Genomic DNA, 20,375 nt, shown 5'->3' with positions numbered 1-20,375 from the left:
GAACGCGCGGCGCCTCGGGCGCGCGGCCGACGGCGCCCGGGCGGCGGCGCTGGGCGCGGGCGTGCCCGCGTCGGTCGTCGAGGCGGCCCTCGACGCCTGGCGGGCCGCCGCCGAGGGCATGGCCCTGCTGCCCTTCGTCGCCTGGGCCTCGGCGGACGACGTCTTGGGGCACCGCGTCTGGGGCGAGCGCTTCCTGCGGATCTTGGGAGCGGTCGCGACGGCGGAGGCCCGCGGCGGCGCGCGCGCGGCCGCGGCCGCGTGCGCGGCGCGCCGGGGCTCGGCCGCCGCGCGGCGCGAGGCGTTGATCCAGTGCGGCTGGCGCCTGGGCCTCCAGTTCGGCGGCGCCGCCGCCTGGGAGCACCGGGGCCGCGACGCGGGCTACGCGCGGTCGTCGTCGTCTTCGTCCGCGGAGACCGTGAGCTCGATGTCGAGCGACGACGAGGGGGACAAGGGGCCGCCGCCGTCGCCCTTCGCGACGCTCCTGCGCGCCTTCGTGGAGCGGACGGCCCTGGGCCTCGGCGGCGACGACGCGCGCGACCTGTCGGCGCGCTGCGAGGCGCTCCTCGTGGCCGCGGCGCGCGTCGGCGGCGGCGCGCCGTGCGCGCCGCTCGGCGCGGGCGTGCTCACGCTGGCCGAGGTCCTGGACGCCTGCCGGAGCACGGCGGGTATCTGCGGCGGCCCGCTCGCGCTCGAGGTGCTTGGCTGGCTCGAGGCGCACGTCCGCGCGAAGGTCGCCGCCGGCCCCGCCGCGGCGCCCCGGCCGCAGCGGCGCCTCGCGGCCACGGGCGCGGGCTCTTCCGAGGCGCTCTTCGCGAACTTCCTCGCCGACTTTGGCCAGGCGGCGAACGCGACGTTCTGCACGCGCGCGTGGCGCCGCTACGCGTTCGAGCCGCGGACCGCGTCGTTCGTGCCGCGCTGGGCGCGCGCGTGCTGCGAGTGCCTCGTGCGCGGCGCCGGGGCCCCGCAAGTCCACGCCCGGGACGACGGCTGGGCGAGCACGGTCGACGCGGACGCCGTGCCCGGGCGGCCGTCCGTCGCGGCCGCGCTTTTGGAGATCGTCGCCCACAACTCGCCCCTCGACCTCGCGCAGACGCTCCTCCGCGTCGACGGCGAGTCGACGCGCGTCTCCGCCGCGGCGCAGCGCGCGGGCACCGTCACGGGCGGCTGGCTCTCGCCCTACTCGTTCCACCTCGCGCGCGGCCGCACGCTCCACATGCGCCGCTGCTTCGTCCGCGACCCGATCACGTCGACGTCCTGCTTCGCCGTCGCCGCGACCCTCGGCTAGGGGCCTCGTCCCCCGCACTGTGCTCCCGTTGTGCTTCCGCTGCCTCCTGCCCCCCCCCCGTGTGCGCCCCGGTAAACCGTGTTCTCAGAGCTCGTCGTTACGCCTCGCGGAGATGGCGGCGACGCGGAGCTCGGCGTTCCGGAAGTTCTCCGCGAGCTCCGGGAACGCCGGGTAGAGCGCGAAGAGGTGCTTCAGGAAGACCCAGTGGGACACGACGGCGACGCGCGGCTCGGGCCGGTCCGCGAGCCAGGCGAGGAAGTCGGCCGCGCGCTCCGAGCACAGCGTCGCGGCCATCTCGTCGGGCTCGACCTCCTTGCGGCTCGTCCAGAGCGCGTCGTCGTCGTCGTCGACGTCGGAGAAGTCGACGAAGGACCCGAAGTCGGCCTCGAGCGCCGCCCGCGTCCGCCGGTGGTCGCACTCGTGGTCCGCGATGCGCTCGCGGCAGAGCTCCGTGGACACAAAGGGGACGTCGAAGCCCTCGAAGGCGAGCGCCGCGGTCTGGATCGTCCGCGTCAGCGTCGACACGACGACGACGTCCGGCGGCGCGAAGGTCGCGTTCGCGGCGAGCTCCGCGTTGAGCGCCCGCGCCTGGCCCTCGCCGACCGGCGTGAGTCGCGCGTCGCGGTACGCCTCCGTGAGGCCGAGCGCGTCGGCGTGCCAGTTCGGCAGCTCGCGCGCGTGCTTGTTGTGCCAGCCCTCGGCGTGGCGCACGAAGAGGATCGTCTTCTCGTCCTCCGACGCGGCCTCGCCGGGCCGCAGCGCGACGGTCGTCGCCGCCCGGGCCGCGCAGCGCGCGAGGATGAAGGCGGCGGAGACCAGCGCGCGCGGACGCGCCGCGACCAGCATGATTGGCGGCAGCGACGCGGCGGGTTAATGCGCAGCGGACTGGCGCAGCGACGCGGCGGGTTAATGCGCAGGGGACTGGTGCAGCGACGCGGTCAGCGCGGTGACGACGGGCTTGTCGGCGCAGCTCGACGTCGAATCGACGGTGCATCATTAGCTCATTGAGCCTATATTGAACCCCATCAACCGGCGGCGGCGCTGCCCGCGGCCCCAACGACGACGATGGCCGACGAGCACAAGAGCGACGCGAAGCCCAAGCTGGAGAAGCAGGACAGCAAGAAGGGCGTCAAGTACGTGAAGCCCGGCGACTCGCAGATCAAGATCGAGCCCATCCACGGCGTGCCCGCCATCGGCATGGTCTGGAACCCGGACATGGCGCGCCACCTCCACGTCGACAAGGTGCGGCGCTGGTTCGTCGACGGCGAGACGCGGCTCTGGACGAAGCAGGAGCTCGCGGACTTCACGCACCTCTGCTGCATCTCGCACCACGCGCCGGCGCAGCCGGGCGCGCCGGCGAATTTCGACCACGCGGCCGCGCTCGCGGACTTCTGGGTCTTCGTGACGAACCTCGACGTGCAGCTCGGCGGGTTGCGGCGGGAGGCGCTGCTCCACCAGCAGTCGCTGGCCTTCTGCCAGGAGCGGGCGAAGAAGAACCGCTGGATCCTGCCCGGGAACCTGGAGAAGAAGTACGGCAAGCAGGTGGCGATCCTGCTCGGCGACGCGCCGCAGCCGGCGCGGCACCACCACCACCACCACCACCACAAGTCGTCCAAGGAGGCCAAGGACCACGGCTAGGGGGTAAACGTGGCGTTCGTGCCGCAACAATGCCGCAACGTCGGTTTTTTCAGGCCAGCGGCCGAGACTTCCAGATGGGCAACGCCTCCCCCACGGGCGGGCAGCCTCCGGCGCGGCAGTAGCCAGGGCAGCGTCCGGCGCGGCAGCAGCCAGAAGATGAACGCCATCGCGTCCTTCGACCCGAACGCGGCCAACCACCGGCGCCGCTCGACCCTGTCGCCGCGGCGGCCGTCGGTTCAGGGCCGCGTCGCGCCGGCGAAGCGGGCCATCCACCCGCTGCTCGTGGGCAAGTTCCGCGCCTGCGACGCGCTGCTCCGGCGCATGAACCGCTTCTCGCCGCTCTTCGACGGCGCGTTCGGCGCGCGGCGTCGGCACCTCGACCGCATCGGCGAGACGTTCGACACGCTCCGGGACGGCGCCGCGACGGTGCCGCCGGAGAAGCTCGCGCTCGCGCTGACGTTGTACGACGTCGAGGAGGACGTGCGCCTGGGAGTGCTCGACGCGCTGGCCGGCGAGGCGCGCGGCGGCGTCGACGAGGCGACGCTCGCGGTCGCGGCGGACGTCGCGCAGGCGACGGAGAAGGCGCGGTCCCTCGCGCTCAAGGTCCGGGAGCGCGTCGGCGGCGACGCGCGCATGAAGAGCGGCTACTTCAAGCTCGCCCAGTTCATCGTGTCGACCATCGTCATGCTCTGCCTCGTCTCGGCGCAGAGCGGCTTCGGCGTCGAGCGGAGCAACCTCTACCAGGCGCTCATGGGCGCCATGTTCGGGCTGACGGGCTCCGTCGCCGGCTCCTTCGTCGACATCTCCACGCGGGTCAGCGACCCCCACATGGCGCTCCAGTGGATGGAGACCTACATCCTGGACCCCATCTTCACGGGCGAGGCGTGCGGCGACGGCACGTGCCAGAGCCCCGAGGAGCAGCCCATCTTCCAGGCGTCGACGGAGGCCCGGAGCTTCGGCGCGTCCTGCCGCGCGGACTGCGGCGTCGCGCCGACGCGGAACGCGCGCGTCGAGTTTTCGGATCCCACGAAGCTCTACTTCGCGTACAAGCACATGGAGGCCGCGCGCGCGTACGGCTGGCGCGGCGCGGACGCGTCGCGCTGGGGCGCGTCGGACCTCGTGCCCGTCGCGGGCTGGAACGTCTGCACGACGGACCGGCCCCAGTTCGGCCTCGACGAGGACCAGGTCTGCGTCTTCGACGGCGACGTCGTCATCAAGGGCCGGTCCTACCGCTCCTACGAGCTCGACGTCGACCAGCCGACCTACTTCGGCGAGTCCTACGACCTCGAGCTCTTCGACGGCGCCTGGGAGGTGCGCGTCGCCTACGACAACTTCGCGTGGCCCGCGAGCGCGACGCTCGGCGACGGGCCCGTCGCGTTCCCCGCCGTCGCGGGCCGCGTCTGCTTCGAGACCGCGCCGGACTCGGGCGACTTCGACGACTGCGAGGCCTGGGCGGCCTGCGCGGACGCGGAGGCCTGCGCCTGCTCGTTCTACGAGTCCGAGCACGTCTGCTTCGGCGACGACGACGCGGCGTCGTTCGCGGCGTGGTCCGACGAGGCCGAAACCTTCGTCGACGACCTCGCGCTCCAGTATCTCGGCGACTGGTGGAAACTCGACTTCAACGCGACGACCTTCGCGGACTTCCGCGAAGCCGCGAACGCGACGCTCGACGACGACGCGTGGAACGTCTTCGACAGCGCCTACGAGACCTTCACCCTCACGTTCGAGGATTTGAACTGGCCCTACGACGGCTGGGAGGGGGCCTACTTTCTCATGGAGGCCGACGGAACGTACTACGACGTCCCGGGCGGCGGCTGGCTCGAGGAGCAGTCCGTGACGTACGAGATCCAGATCGACGCGTCGCTCTCCTACATCATCTACGTGCCGCCCGACTGCGACAACTCCCAGGTGTCCTGGAGCATCGCCGACGGCGCGGGCGCGACGCGCGTCTCCGGCGGCGCGTGCAGCTTGTGCACCTGGGACGCGACGAGCTCGAGCCCGCTCGCGTGCGCGGAGGACTGCGACGCGCCGTTCATGGCCAGCGACGACCTGGACTGCGACGACCGGCGGCGCCGCCTGGCGAACGCGACGGCGCCGTCGCGCGCGCCGTCGAGGGCGCCGACGTCGCTGGACAACCTCTTCGCGCTGGACCTCCGGGCCGCGTCGCTCGGCGCGACGTTCGACGGCGCGCCCGAGGAGTGCTACTGGTCGACGCTCGGCGACGGCACCTGCGACGACGAGAACAACAACGCGTACTGCGGCTACGACGGCGAGGACTGCTGCGTCAACACGTGCGCGTCCGGCACCGACGACCCCTGCCCCCTCGACGACCTCGGCATCCAGACCGACACGTCCAAGTGCCTGTCGCCCGTGAGCGTCGGCTCCGTCGACGACGCCGGCGCGGCCTGCTCCATGGACTTCATCCTCTACGACGAGGACCGGCGGCGCCTCGCCGGCGGCGACGACGACTGGTCCCCCGGCGGCGACGACTACTACTTCTACGATGACTACTACGGGGACGGGGACCGCTTCGACCCCGTCGAGGACTGCAAGCCCGCGTGGCCCTACGCGGTCCGGGACGAGAGCCCCGACGATTCGCCAGAAGACGGCGTCTACGCGACGACGCGCGGCTGGCACCTGAAGATGCCCCACGACGCCTACAAAGCCTACCGGGAGGTGCGAAAAATACGCGACGGCGTCGCCGAGGTCGCGCACGCGGACGTGCCGTCGCTCTTCTGCGGCGACTGCCCCTACCTCGCGCACCTGTCCGGCGACTACGGCGGCTTCCAGCGTCCTGTGGCGGTGACGATTTCGAGAGATTTCGGCTGGGTTAACGATGAAAAATCGTTACCGTCATGCTTGGTAGGCGGTTTTCCCTTTACCGTGAACACGACGGGCTTCCCCGGCGCCCACGGCGCCCTCTTCGACACGTCCGCGGTGCCGGACCGGCGGCGGACCTACGTCGAGCCGAACGTCGTCCTCGTCGGCGCGTTCATGACGACGGTGCGCTACGAGACCGAGGCCTGCGTCGAGGGCGAGGATTTATTTGAAGAAAAACAGGACGCGACGTGCCTCGTGGGCCGCAAGCCCGACGGCGAACACCCCTGGCGCTATCAGAAGGCGCGGCGCGAGCGCTTCGACCGCGAGCCCTTCGGCGTCGACCCGACCTTCGTGTCGACGTCGCCCCTCTTCCGGTCGACGAATGCCTACGAGACGTGGTACGACGACGACGAGCTGCGGCCCACGGGGCTGCCCTACGCGTTCTACGAGTCGGGCGGCGGGCGCGACTCCGACGCGATCCATTTCCCCGTCGTCATCGACGCGCGCGTCAACGCGTCCCGCTACGCGGACATCATCCACACGCTGAAATACGGCGGCTACGTCGACAAGCAGACCGCGCTCCTGAACCTGCGGCTGCCGCTCTTCAACGAGGAGACGGGCCTCGTGGCCGTCATCGACGCCAAGGCGGACCGCCAGGTCGAGGGCGGCTTCCGCGTGCGCTGGACCATCGAGGTGCTGGACATCGCCGTCTACGACGATTTGAGCGACTACGCGCGGCTCGTCGTGGAGTGTTTGTGGGCGCTCGGGCTCGTCTACTTCATCGTCGCGGAGCTCGGCGAGCTCCGCGACGAGTACCGGGCCACGGGCCGGCTTTTAGGCTACCTGAGCGACTGGACGAACGTCGTGGACCTCGTGAGCTACGGGAGCCAGCTCGGCCTCGTCGCGAACTGGGTGCGCCACGTCCACAACTGCGGGAGGGTGACGTTGATGAGACACGCGGACGTCTACGCGGACTTCTTCGCCGTCGGGCGAATTTTACAGGCGGGCGACGGTTTAGGCGACTTCCTGGACATGGACGCGTCGCTCATCGCCGTGACGCACAGCGCCAACGCCTACGCGAACACGGTCGCGCTTTGTATTTTTGTGTGCGTGCTCCAGCTCCTGAAGACGCTCCACTTCCACCCGAAGCTCGGGCTCACGACGAGCACGATCTTCCTCGCGGGCCGCGACCTCTTCATCTTCTGCTTCCTGTTCATGTTCGTGCTGCTGTTGTTCGCGACACTAGCGACGTTGCTGTTCGGGACGCAGAACGCGGCGTTCTCGTCGCTGGCGCTGTCGATCATGGCGCTCGTGGACATTCTATTCGGCGACTTCGGGAGCATCTCCGACGCGAAGAACGCGGGCACGGACGTGACGATCATCGTCTTCTTCTACTCCTTCGTGGGCATCATGTCGCTGATTTTGCTCAACGCGCTCCTGGCGATCATCGTCGACTCCTACGGCGCGGTCAAGGACAGCGTCCTGCGGCCGTGACGATTTTTGAGAGATTGTGACCGGGAAACCGATGCAAAATTGTTACCGACGTACTTGGTAGGTCAAGGAGCAGTCCATGGGCCTGACGCCGGAGATCCTGCCGCGGCTTCTGGCGGAGCTCGCGGGGCGGCCGACGCCGCCGCGGCCGCTCCACGCGCCCGTGGAGGCCCTCGACGCGGCCCTCGGCGCGCTCCTCGACGGCGGATCGTCGCCGCTGGCGGCGCCGTGCGACGCGCGGAGCGCGCGCGTGCTCTTCTGCGACCTCGACGACGCGAAGCCCGTCGTCCTCGACCAGGGGTTGTTAAAAGCGGCGCTCGCCGTGGCGACGGGCCGCGACGAGGACTTGGACGCGCTCTGCTACAACCAGCGTCCTGCGGCCGTGACGATTTTCGAGAGACTTTGACCGGGAAAACGATGAAAAATCGCTTGGTAGGCTACAACGTCATGGAGCAGCAGGGCGTCGACCCGGAGGCGGAGCTGTCGACGTCGGACGCGCAGGACCAGGCGCTCCTCGCGCTCGACGAGCTCTCCATCTTCCAGCGCTTCGAGCCCGCCCTCGACGACATCTCCAAGCTGCTGTTGGTGCTCCAGGCCGCCTACGGCGCGTCCGAGGTCGCCGCGGCCGCCGCGATGACGCAGCAGAAGACCGCGGACGCGCCGTCGATCCACTCCGGCTCCGACAAGCTCCACGACCACCACGCGGCGAACCACCGCCACTCGCACAAGCACCTCCACATCGCGCCGTCGAAGGCGGCGGAGCAGGCCTACGACGCCGTCGTCGTCGTGGCGAACGGCGGCGGCAACGGCGCGCGGCGGGCTTCGTAAGACACTGTGGAAACGCGCGGTCGTCGCCGAGGTCAACTGGTGATTCTGAGTGCCACAACGAGGCCTCGCGACCGCGGCTCACGACGCTCGGCAAGTTCTAATTGATCGAGTCGAGAGAAGTCTTTGTGGTGAGGCGTCCGTGGGGTAAATAAATTTTTGAGCGATTTTGCCAGCGATCGAGCGGACCCCGTAGGAGGACGCGCGCCGAGTCATGTCGTGGCAGGAGAAGAAGTTGGAGTATGAGACTCGCATGGCCCGAGCGAGGGGCAAAAAACTCGACACTCTCAAGACCTGCACGATCTGCGGCGCCGACAAAGCCAAGGCGTGCGGAGGGTGCGGCACGACGGCCTACTGTTCGACGGACTGCCAACGCATCGACTGGCGCGACCGGGGCCACCGGAAGGTCTGCAAGAAGATCCAGGCCGCGGAGGCGGCGCGGGCGGAAGCGCCGACGCCCCCGTCGCCGCCGAGGGACGTGTTCTACGGACCCGCGCCGCGGTCGCACGCCGACGAGGTCCGTGCGCGCATCGCGGCGGAGCACGAGGCGGCCCGCGTGCGGCGCGAGGCGAACCCTGAGCCCGAGCCGGCGTCGGCGCGGTTTGGGTCGCGGTGCCCGATCTGCCTCGAGGAGTGGAACGTGAATGATCCGGGCGTGCTTCGCGTCTGTTGCTGCCGGATGGTCTGCCGATCCTGCGAGGACAAGATCGGCGACGACGCATGTCCTCTCTGTCGCCTACCTAGCGCGAAGAATCAAGCGGAAGAACTCGCGCGTCTGCGCCGCCATGTGGAGAACGAGGTGCCGGAAGCAATTACGTTTTTGGGAGACGCGTACTACGACGGTCGGATGGGCCTCGTGAAATCCGATAAGAAAGCAGCGAAGATTTGGAAGCGCGCCGTGGAGCTCGGGGACGTGGAGGCGATGAGATGCCTTGCTGGATTGTATTACCATGGAAGTGGCGTCAAGCTGGACAAGAAGAAGGCGGAGCGGCTCGTTCGCATGGCCGCAGACCGCGGCGACGCGGCCGCGCAATTCAATTTAGGTTGTTTACTTGATTCTGAGCAGAGATTTGAAGAGGCGTTCCGGTACTTCGCGCTCGCGGCGGATCAAGGCTATGCTTTGGGAGAGAACAACCTTGGCTGTTGTTACGAGGACGGAAACGGCACGGAAGTCGACCTCGGCAAAGCCAGATACTGGTTCGAGCGCGCCGCTGCCAAGGGCGACGAGAATGCTATAGAGTCCCTCGCGGACCTCGACGCGCGAGTATAGCCTAAGTCTAAACGCCGCGTCGTCGCCCGAGCCCGAGATGCTGCGCTTGCGCGCGGGCGAGTCGCGCTTGGCCTTGGCGTCGTCGTCGCCGCGTTCCTCTCCGCGCCGACCTTCGCGGTCTGGATTCGCCAGGGCGTTTCTGAACGCGAAGCCTGCCTGGCGCGAGGGGGGCATGGAGATCGACATGAACGCGATGCTCTAAGGTGGGGCTAACCTGGGGTCGGTTTTGAGCGATTTTGCCTTGCGAGCTCAGGCTTTGCCTCAGGTGGAGGAGAGGCAAAGCTGTCGCCCGCGCGCCGCCCCGCAAACGATCATGAAGGCCGAGTACGTCGAGAAGCAGCGCGAATACGAAGAGAAGAAGGCGCGGGCGAAAGCGCTACAGCTGCGTTTGACGTGCACGATTTGTGGGGCGAAACCGAGAACTTTGCTGAATTGTCCTTGCGGTACAACCCAGTACTGTTCGACTGAATGCCAACGCATCGACTGGCGCGACCGGGGTCACCGAAAGGTCTGCAAGAAGATCCGAAGCGAGCGCGCAGCGGAAGCGCCGACGCCCCCGCCGTCGCCACCGCGCGAGGTGTTCTACGGCCCCGCGCCGCGGTCGCACGCCGACGAGATCCGCGCGCGCATCGCCGCGGAGCACGAGGCCGCTCGCGTGCGGCGCGAGGCGAACCCGGAGCAGGAGCCGCAGTCGGCGCGGTTTGGGTCGCGGTGCCCGATCTGTCTCGAGGAGTGGGACGTGAATGCGGCGAGCGTGATTCGCATCTGTTGCTGCCGGATTGTCTGCCGATCGTGTCAGGTCAAGATCGGCACCGGCCCGTGTCCCCTCTGTCGCATACCGCGCGCACGGAACGATGCGGAGCAGCTCGCGCGTCTTCGCCGCCACGTGGAGAACGAGGTGCCGGAAGCAATTGCGTATTTGGGAGACGCGTACCGCCTCGGTCGGTTTGGCCTCGTGAAAGCCGATAAGAAAGCGGCGAAGATTTACCGGCGCGCCGTGGAGCTCGGGGACGTGGACGCGATGGCATCTCTTGGGGAGTTGTACCGGACTGGAAGTGGCGTCAAGCTGGACAAGAAGAAGGCGGAGCGGCTGTATCGCATGGCCGCAGATCGGGGCGACGCGTTCGGACAAACCTGTTTAGGGGCTTTCCTTCATTCTGACGAGAAATTTGAAGAAGCGGTCCGGTACTTTGTGCTCGCAACGGATCAAGGCTATGCCGCTGGAGAGTATAACCTTGGTTGCTGCTACAGGTACGGAACAGGCACGGAAGTCGACCTCGGCAAAGCCAGATACTGGCTCGAGCGTGCCGCTGCCAAGGGCAACGAGAATGCTATCAAGCTCCTCGCGCACCTCGACGCGCGAGTATAGCCTAACTCTTTACGCCGCGTCGTCGCCCGAGCCCGGGATGCTGCGCTTGCGCGCGGGCGAGTCGTGCTTGGCCTTGGCGTCGTCGTCGCGGCATTCCTCTCCGCACCGGCCTTCGCGGTCTGGATTCTGGCGTTCTTGAACGCGATGCCCGCCGCAAGGACGACGACGCCGCCAAGGGGGGCATGGAGAACGACATGAACGCGATGCTCGAGGGGTGCTTAGCGACCCTTGGAGGCCTCCTTGGGAGGCGTCCTGGGTAAGATTTTGAGCGATTTTGCCTTGCCGAGCTCGAGACGAGGAGACGATCGCCGCTCAAGTGACCAAGTTCGCGCAGAGTCATGTCGTGGCAGGAGAAGAAGTTGGAGTATGAGAATCGCATGGCCCGAGCGAGGGGCAAAAAACTCGACACTCTCAAGACCTGCACGATCTGCGGCGCCGACAAAGCGAAGGCGTGCAAAGGGTGCGGCACGACGGCCTACTGTTCGACGGACTGCCAACGCATCGACTGGCGCGACCGGGGCCACCGGAAGGTCTGCAAGAAGATCCAGGCCGCGGAGGCGGCGCGGGCGGAAGCGCCGACGCCCCCGCCGTCGCCGCCGCGGGACGTGTTCTACGGCCCCGCCCCGCGGTCGCACGCCGACGAGGTCCGCGCGCGCATCGCGGCGGAACACGAAGCCGCTCGTGCCCTGCGCGAGGCGAACCCGGAGCGGGAGCCGCAGTCGGCGCGGTTTGGGTCGCGGTGCCCGATCTGTTTCGGGGACTGGGACGTGAATGCTCCGGACGTCTTTCGCGTCTGCTGCTGCCGGACGGTCTGCCAATCGTGCGAGAAGAAGATCGGCTCCGACGCGTGTCCCCTCTGTCGCTTACCGCGCGTGAAGACCCACGCGGAAGAACTCGCGCGTCTTCGCCGCCATGTGGAGAACGAAGTGCCGGAAGCGATTACGCATTTGGGAATTGCGTACCGCAAAGGTCGGTTTGGCCTCGTGAAATCCGATAAGAAAGCCGCGAAGATTTGGAAGCGCGCCGTGGAGCTCGGAGATGTGCAAGCGATGGGTTACCTTGGGGAAATATACGAGACTGGAAGTGGCGTCAAGCTGGACAAGAAGAAGGCGGAGCGGCTGTATCTCACGGCCGCGGACCGAGGCGACGCGGTCGCGCAAAACAAAATAGCGTGTTCACTTCATTCTGAGCATAAATTTGAAGAAGCGTTCCGGTACGTCGCGCTCGCGGCGGATCAAGGCTATACATGTGCGGAGAGCAATCTTGGCTGTTTTTACAGGGACGGAAAAGGCACGGAAGTCGACCTCGGCAAAGCCAGATACTGGTTCGAGCGCGCCGCTGCCAAGGGCAACGAGACAGCTACAAATCTGCTGGCGGACCTCGACGCGCGAGTATAGCCTAACAATCTTTACACCGCGTCGTCGCCCGAGCCCGAGATGCTGCGCTTGCGCGCGGGCGAGTCGTGCTTGGCCTTGGCGTCGTCGTCGCCGCGTTCCTCTCCGCGCCGACCTTCGCGGTCTGGTGCCTGGCGTTCCTGAACGCGAACCCTGCCTGGCGCAAGGACGACGACGCCGCCGAGGGGGGCATGGAGAAAGACATGAACGCGATGCTCAGGGGTGGGCTTAGCTAATTAGCCCTGGGACGTCTCCTGGGTAAGATTTTGAGCGATTTTGGCTTTCAAAGTTGCGATCGGCCGAGGCCTGAGAAGCGAGGACGCGCGGTCAGAGATGGACCCGGAATTGATCAAGAAGAAGCGAGAGTACGAGGCGCGAAAAACCCGTACGAAGCTGGCGCTCAACATATGCACGATTTGCGGGAAGAAGGATGCCCGGCCCTGCAAAGGGTGCGGCACGACGGCCTACTGTTCGACGGACTGCCAACGCATCGACTGGCGCGATCGGGGCCACCGGAAGGTCTGCAAGAAGATCCAGGCCGCGGAGGCGGCGCGGGCGGAAGCGCCGACGCCCCCGCCGTCGCCGCCGCGGGACGTGTTCTACGGCCCCGCGCCTCGGTCGCACGCCGACGAGATCCGCGCGCGCATCGCGGCGGAACACGAAGCGGCGCGGGCGCGGCGCGAGGCGAACCCGGAGCCTGAGCCGCTCTCGGCGCGGTTTGGGTCGCGGTGCCCGATCTGCCTCGAGGAGTGGGACGTGAATGCTCCGGGCATGCTTCGCATCTGTTGCTGCCGAACGGTCTGCCGATCGTGCGAGGACAAGATCGACTTCGGCGCGTGTCCCCTCTGTCGTATACCGTGCGCAAAATCCAATGCGGAAGCACTCGCGCAAATTCGCCGCCACGTGGAGAACGATGTGCCGGAAGCAATTTCGCATTTGGGAGGTGCGTACCGCGAGGGTAGGTACGGCCTCGTGAAATCCGAGAAGAAAGCCGCGAAGATTTGGAAGCGCGCCGTGGAGCTCGGCGACGTGGACGCGATGGTATATCTTGGGAATTTGTACGTGACTGGAAGTGGTCTCAAGCTGGACAAGAAGAAGGCGGAGCGGCTGTTTCGCATGGCCGCAGATCGGGGCGACGCGTTCGGACAAAACAAGGTAGGGCTTTTACTTCACTCTGAGAAGAGATTCGAAGAAGCGTTCCGGTACTACGCGCTCGCGGCGGATCAAGGTTTAGCCGCTGGAGAGACCAACCTTGGTATGTGTTACGGGTGCGGAAGAGGCACGAAAGTCGACCTCGGCGAAGCCAGATGCTGGCTCGAGCGCGCCGCTGCCAAGGGCAACGAGAAAGCTATAGAGTGTCTCGCGGACCTCGACGCCTGAGTATAGCATAACAATCTTTATGCCGCGTCGTCGCCCGAGCCCGGGATGCTGCGCTTGCGCACAGGCGAGTCGCGCTTGGCCCTGGCGTCGTCGTCGGCGACCGCGTTCCTCTCCGCGCCGACCTTCGCCGTCTGGTGCCTCGCGTTTCTGAACGCGAAGCCCGCCCGGCGCAAGGACGACGCCGCCGAGGGGGGCATGGAGATCGACATGAGCGCGATGCTCTAGGGGTGGGCTTAGGTAGGCTTTAGGTCAGATTTTGAGCGATTTTGCCCCTGCTGATCGAGCCGCCCCCACATGTAGCCCGCACGAGCATGAAGGCCGAGTACGTCGAGAAGCAGCGCGAATACGAAGGGAAGAAGGCGCGGGCGAAAGCGCTACAGCTGCGTTTGACGTGCACGATTTGTGGGGCGAAACCGAGAACTTTGCTGAACTGTCCGTGCGGAACTACGCAGTATTGTTCGACTGAATGCCAACGCATCGACTGGCGCGACCGGGGTCACCGAAAGGCGTGCAAGAAGATCCGAAGCGAGCGCGCGGCGGAGGCGGCGCGGGCCGAGGCGCCGACGCCCCCGCCGTCGCCGCCGCGCGAGGTGTTCTACGGCCCCGCGCCGCGGTCGCACGCCGACGAGGTCCGCGCGCGCATCGCGGCGGAACACGAGGCAGCACGCGTGCGGCGCGAGGCGAACCCGGAGCGGGAGCCCCCGTCGGCGCGGTACGGGTCGCGGTGCCCGATCTGTTTCGGGGACTGGGACGTGAATGCGTCGGGCGTGTTTCGCACCTGCTGCTGCCGGTTGGTCTGCCAATCGTGCGAGCACAAGATCGGCTCCGACGCGTGTCCTCTCTGCCGTTTACCGCACGCAGGAAGTGGTGCGGAAAACCTCGCGCAAATTCGCCGCCATGTGGAGAACGAGGTGCCGGAAGCGATTTCGTTTTTGGGAGACGCGTACCGCCGCGGTCTCTTCGGCCTCGTGACATCCGATAAGAAAGCCGCGAAGATTTACCGGCGCGCCGTGGAGCTCGGGAACGTGGACGCGATGGTACGACTTGCGAGATTGTACGAGACTGGAAGTGGCGTCAAGCTGGACAAGAAGAAGGCGGAGCGGCTGTATCGCGCGGCCGCGGACCGGGGCCACGCGACCGCGCAATACAATTCAGGGCTTTTAGTTTACTCTGAGCAGAGATTTGAAGAAGCGTTCCGGTACTACGCGCTCGCGGCGGATCAAGGCCATACCGATGCGGAGAACAACCTTGGCTGCTGTTACATGACTGGAGAAGGCACGGAAGTCGACCTCGGCAAAGCCAGATACTGGTTCGAGCGCGCCGCTGCCAAGGGCTTCAAGTTAGCCATAGAGGCCCTCACGGACCCGATTTGGGCCCAAACCGACACGCCGAACGTCGCCGGGCCCGCCTGAGCCCGGGATGCTGCGCTTGCGCGTGAGCTTGCCAAGCGCGGAGCCCCCCCGTAAGAAAACAAAACTCCACGTTACGTCCCCGCGCCGCCGCGCGCGACCGCGGCGAGGCGGAACGACTCCGCGGCCTCGTCGACGGCGCCGCGCCGCGCCTGGAGCGCGCCGAGCTGGGCGTGGACGTCCGGGTCCGCCGCCCCCGCGTGTGCGAGTGCCGCGAGGTCCGCCTCCGCGCCGGCGAAGTCGCGCGCCCGCGCCCGGAGGAGCGCGCGCGAGAACCGCGCGGCGCCGCAGGTCGGGTCGCCGGCGAGGCTCGCGTCGTAGAGGGCGAGGGCGCCTTCGGCGTCGCCCGCGGCCGCGCGGAGGTGCGCGACGGCCGCGAGGAGCGCGGGCGACGCCGGGTCGAGGTCGAGCGCCGCGCGGAGCCGCGGCTCCGTCGAGGGCGCGCGCCGGTCCGCGCGCGGCGCGTCGGGGCCGGCCCACCACTCGGCGACGACCACGACGCGCGCGCCGCGCGTCACGGGCGCGACCCGATGCTTCTCCCACCCGCGCCAGGCGACGACGTCGCCGCGCGCGGGGTCGGCGCGCTCGAGGCGGCCGGGCCACCGCGCGACCTCGACGGCGCCGCCCTCGAAGGCGCCGGCGGGCGAGACCATGAGGCTCGTCGTCAGCAGCGTCTCGCCGTCGTCGTGGAGCCCGAGCGCGCCGCCGCCCGCGTCGTAGCGCAAAATCTCGAGGCATCGCAGCGCGGGCCGGCCGCGGCGCCGAAGCGCCTCGCCGCCGCGCGCCGTGACGCCCCAGGCGTCGCACGCGGCGCAGCAGGCCCAGAGCCGGTCCGCGAAGCCGCTCGCGACGGCCTCGCGCTGCAGGTACCAGGCGCGGTGCGCCTTGTCGGAGGAGTCGCCGAAGCTGCGCAGCGCGCAGGCGTGCGCGTCGCAGTGGTTCGCGACGAGCGCGTCGATCTCTTCCAAGAGCGCGGCGCCGCCGCCGCGCCGCCAGGTGAGCAGCGGTGGTGCGTCGGTCATTGCGGCCATGTGTTATCTTGCAAAAACTGCCTCCATGCGAGAGCTCGCCTCTCGTAGGGCCAGCTCGAATAGCTTAGCTAGGGTAACCGGACAAAAGATCGCAGGTTTGGTTGAACCCGCGGGCGCACAAATATTTGTGCGCCGGCGTCTGTGCGTGAGCGCTCGGCCACCGCCCCGCGCGCCCTACGCGGCCCGGGAGACCGCTTCCACGGCCTCGCGCGCCTCCATGGTGTCCTACGACCTCGGGCGAGCGATCACTGCGTCCTCTGGGGGCCGCGAGCGGCGCGACGGTTGCGATTTCGACGCTGAGCGCGGCGCGAGCGCGTGGGTCGGCGTGCGGGCGCCTGAGGTGCTCGGGAGTCGCGGAGACCTTCCCGAGCCCGAGCCCCACCCGGGACCCGCGCCTGGGCCAGCGCAGCCTCGCAGCCGACCACGACAATCGGTCGAAGGACCGCACATCGAATCCGAGAATCGAGCTCGAGGAACAAGCGGTCGCGCCGGCGCTCCTGGGCGTCCTCAGGACCACTACGGTGGTCCGAGGCCATCTCCATGATGGACACCGCGATCCCCGACGCCTAACTCCCCCCACGCGCGCGCGACGACGACGACGACGACGACGACGACGCCGCCGCCGCCGCCGCCGCCGCCGCCGCCGCCGCCGCCGATGATGATGACGACGGCGCGCGCGCCGTGGTCAGAGTGGTCGTGAGAGATGCCCTATCGATCTCAGCCGCTGAGAGCGCTCGAAACGAGTCCTTTCGGGCTCCTAGGCGTCCATTCAGGGGCGCCCTCAGACTGGTACTCGCCTTGCACGCGCCTAGTACGACGAGTGCACGTCGTGCTACCGCGCCAGGGGCGTCGTAGGGCCTGCGTTAGCTTCCTTAGTGTCTGCCTCGGGCATCCAGAACCGCACGGTCTGGCACGTGGCCACGGGGCACGCGCTGCGGGGCGCATTGGAGGCTCGGGGCTGGGCGTCGAGAGCACGTCGACGTGCTGTCCAGGCGCTGAAACGGCCGCCTACGGTGCTGTCGACGTAGCCCAAAGGCCCGAGCGCGCACCCAGCCATGCCTGCGCGGCTCGAGGTCGCTCTGCAGCGACGAGCAACGCCACCGCGGTGCAGGCGGTCACGGCCAGCCCTGCGCCGTGCGCTCGCGCCAAATGCTCTGCGCCTCCGAGTCCGTCGTGGGGCGCGGCGGCGACGCCCAACGAGTGTCGATCTGTCGTCCCGAGGTGCGATGACTCTACCGCTGCGGCGGCGCGGCGGCTAGAGGCGCTCCATGCGTCATTTTGAGCCAGGGAATGCGATAAACAGTGATCAAACGCTGATATTCCAGCAGCCCCAAGGAGCTCACGACGAAGCTGAGGACGAGCAGCCGCTGCGTGTGCACCAGCCGCCGGCGCGTTTATCTACCTGTCACGCTTGGCAACGACGTGAGCAGGGGCGCGGGCAGCAGCGGTCATCGGCGGCGCCGATTTTGTTGAGAATGCAACATATGATATTGAAGTGTTACTTGAAGTTTAGGTGCCGCCGATTGATGGGCAGCCCGCGAATCGTGCCGAGGCGCCCTCTTTCCGAGCCCTCGACGCTCGGGCACGCCGTGCTGAGTCGCGCAGACCGATGGAGCGCGCACACGCAGCGGCCGGCCGCGCAAAGAGCCTCGACCAGGTGCTGTGGAGCATCGACATGCTGGGGTTCGAGGTCGACTTTTTCGACGCCTGCGAGGCGCACCGCGGCCGACAAGGGCGAGAGCGTTGCCCGGGGCGACGGTGGCCGCTACACGCACGCAGACGGAGTCGTTGGAGACGAGTCTCGGCGGCCTGGACGCCGATTTCGTGCTGCAAGCGCTCGTCCGCGCACTCCGAGTGGTACCGTTTGGTCGTGTTTCGGAGGTTCGGGAGCCGCTACAGGCCGGCAGAACATGCCCGACGGCCCCCAGTCCCTCGGAGGACGTCTACGGACCGCTGCAGACCGGCAGCCGCAGCGAGAGGGACCCATGCGGCCAGAAACCCTCCGGAAACGCCCGCAGACCATCGTCTACGTGCCCGACGAACCGCGTGCAGCGCCTCACGGAGCTCAACAGCCACGACGAGGGCGACGGCGACCACTCAGGGACGCCAACGGCTCCCCTCGAGCCCCCTGGCGCCGAAATCCGCGAAGACTGGAGCGAATGGGACGCCAGTCGCTGCGACAGTGGCCCATCACGCGCGTATTTTGGTGTGTGCGGGCTGTAAAACGTCGTCCCGCGACGAGATTGGCGCCGATTCGGACGTTTGAACTAACGAGGCGTCCCTCATAGAGACCCTTCCGACGGTGGTGTGCTTTTCCGGAGCAAAAACGACGTCGATGGCGTCGCGCCGCGGACCCCCGGTGTCTCGAACTGGCCCTACCTCTCGACGCCTCTCTCGCAGGGGCTGTGTGATGAACACGGGCGGCGTTCTCGGCGCGCGCGCGGCGGCGCGACCCCATCCAGGGCCCGTCTAATCTGCATAATGGTGGCGGCGAGCGTCGCCAGTCCGTCGCGGCGGCGGCGGAGCTCGTGACCTGAGGTAGCGGCGCGCGTGTACGTAGCGCCGCAGCCGCGGCGTAGCCTGAGGCGATGGCGCTTCGCCGATCGCCGTTGCCGAGGGCGTTGACGAACCCGAGCTCGTTCGCCGCGTCGCGGTTGGGATCCGACATGCCATTTGTTTCCACAAGTGCTTCAACAATGATTTTCTCATTACAATGCGGGCAACAGACTCGGAAGGGATACCGGATCCTGGTACCTATGAACACTCCGACCTAAATACCTCCCCAAGGGCACGGAGTCGCGGAAGTCCGCGACGTTCGGCTGGAACGAGATGGAGAAGCACACGCCGATGGTGCAGTTGGGGAAAAAGACGTACGACGCGGGACTTTCAACAGACATCAAAGCAAAAGCGACCTGTCGACCCACCTCTCAGGCGAACATGCTGGGAGTTGAGCGCGCAAGCTTTGACAACACCTCGCCATCCACAAGGCACCACGCCGTCGCGCCGCCGCCGACCCCCGGCCCCCGGTGCTTCATGCGAGACTACAACTCGAGATCTCGGCGAGATGAATAGAGCGGGGCCGTCGCGATTCACCATGGCCGACCTTGACGTCCTAAGAGCACTGGCTCCGAGAGCCCGAGCCGCCGAGTGTCATCACTGCCAACGAGGTCGTCGTGCGGTCGCGGCCGCCGCCGCCGCGCCTCCGTGGACGCAGCGGGGCCGTCGCGATTCACCATGGCGGCGACCTGCCCCATCCCGCCCGACGAGGAGGAGCGCCTGAAGACGCTCCACGACCTCGACCTCCTCGACGTGAGCTACGAGCCGTCCTTCGACCGCATCACGTCCCTCTGCTGCCAGATCTTCGACGTGCCCATCGCCCTCGTGAGCCTCGTCGACGCCGAGCGCCAGTTCTTCAAGTCCCAGCGGGGCCTGGGCGAGGTGCGCGAGACGCCGCGGGATTTGGCGTTCTGCGCGCACGCGATCATGCCCGACGCGCCGGACGTCATGGTCGTCAACGACGCGCAGGCCGACCCGCGCTTCCGGGGCAACGCCCTCGTCACGGACTGGCCCCACATCCGCTTCTACGCCGGCGCGCGCCTCGGCTTCACGGGGAGCGACGGCGTCGTGCACCACATCGGCACGCTCTGCATCATCGACACCGACGTCACGAAGGGCGGCTTCGAGGGCGCGCGCGCCGAGTTCGACGGCTCCAAGGTGACCATGCTCGAGGAGCTCGCCCACGTCCTCGTCGAGGCCATCGAGCTCCGGGGCTACAAGAGGCGAGACGCCAAGGACGAGCCCGGCAAGAAGCGCAAGCTCGACGACGCGGCCTAGGTGTGCCTCCCCCCGGCCTCGTAACCAAGCTCACTCTTCTCCAATTCGTACCAGATTAAGGTGGCTAGACGTCCCGCCGCCGCCGCGCGCGGCGGCCCGAGTCGACGGCGCCGCGCACGCGCCGCTCGAGCGAGACGCCGCGGCCCTCGGCGCCGTCCGCGGCCGGCTCGTCGGCGTCGCTCGCGCCGAGGACGTAGCGCAACGCCCGCGGGTCCCGGGGCAGCGAGCTCGCCGGCGCCGCGGGCGCGCGGTGGCCGTGCGGGTTCGTCATGTGCTCCCGGCTCGTCGGCTGCACGCGGCGCGCGCGCGCCTCGCGGTCCTCCTCGCGGCGCGCGCGGCCCCGCGCGGCCGCCGCGGTCGCCGCGTCGCGGTCCGGGTCGTGGGCCTCCCGCGGCCGCCGTGGCTTCCGGGGCTCGAGTTTCGCGGCGTGCCCCGACGCTCCGAGCGGCGCGTCCACGCGCGCGGCCGCGCGGTCGCCGCGGCCGATGGTGCCGTCGTCGAGGATCACGAGCTGCTCCGGGCCGCGCGCCTGCGGCTCCGGCTCCGGCGACGGCCCGCCGGGATTGCGGCGCCGGCCCGCGCCGGGGTTCGCGTCGCTCATGTCCGCGCGGCTCCGCCGCTCCCGCGAC

At 68.3% G+C, this 20,375-nt stretch overlaps 3 protein-coding genes across 3 annotated transcripts; 2 read left to right on the top strand and 1 right to left on the bottom strand.

Moving 5' to 3' along the window:
- Positions 1 to 8,738: 8,738 nt before the first annotated feature.
- Positions 8,739 to 14,884, top strand: AURANDRAFT_20439 (hypothetical protein; the record flags this gene model as incomplete). Its single annotated transcript, XM_009035240.1, has 4 exons — positions 8,739 to 9,105; positions 10,256 to 10,633; positions 11,905 to 12,089; positions 14,534 to 14,884. The coding sequence occupies 4 exons, from the start codon at positions 8,739 to 8,741 to the stop codon at positions 14,882 to 14,884; spliced, it is 1,281 nt and encodes a 426-aa protein (XP_009033488.1).
- A 71-nt stretch (positions 14,885 to 14,955) lies between these two features.
- AURANDRAFT_61040 (hypothetical protein) lies at positions 14,956 to 15,912 on the bottom strand (the record flags this gene model as incomplete). The annotated part of the gene is made up of 1 exon (XM_009034705.1): positions 14,956 to 15,912. The coding sequence occupies one exon, from the start codon at positions 15,910 to 15,912 to the stop codon at positions 14,956 to 14,958; it is 957 nt and encodes a 318-aa protein (XP_009032953.1).
- A 3,234-nt stretch (positions 15,913 to 19,146) lies between these two features.
- AURANDRAFT_20561 (hypothetical protein) lies at positions 19,147 to 19,746 on the top strand (the record flags this gene model as incomplete). Its single annotated transcript, XM_009035241.1, has 1 exon — positions 19,147 to 19,746. One exon carries the CDS (start codon positions 19,147 to 19,149, stop codon positions 19,744 to 19,746), a length of 600 nt encoding a protein of 199 aa, XP_009033489.1.
- Positions 19,747 to 20,375: the final 629 nt, after the last annotated feature.

Source organism: Aureococcus anophagefferens (genome assembly GCF_000186865.1).
Source record: "Aureococcus anophagefferens unplaced genomic scaffold AURANscaffold_2, whole genome shotgun sequence".
NCBI lineage: Eukaryota > Pelagophyceae > Pelagomonadales > Pelagomonadaceae > Aureococcus > Aureococcus anophagefferens.
This window is presented reverse-complemented; position numbering and strand designations above follow the sequence as displayed.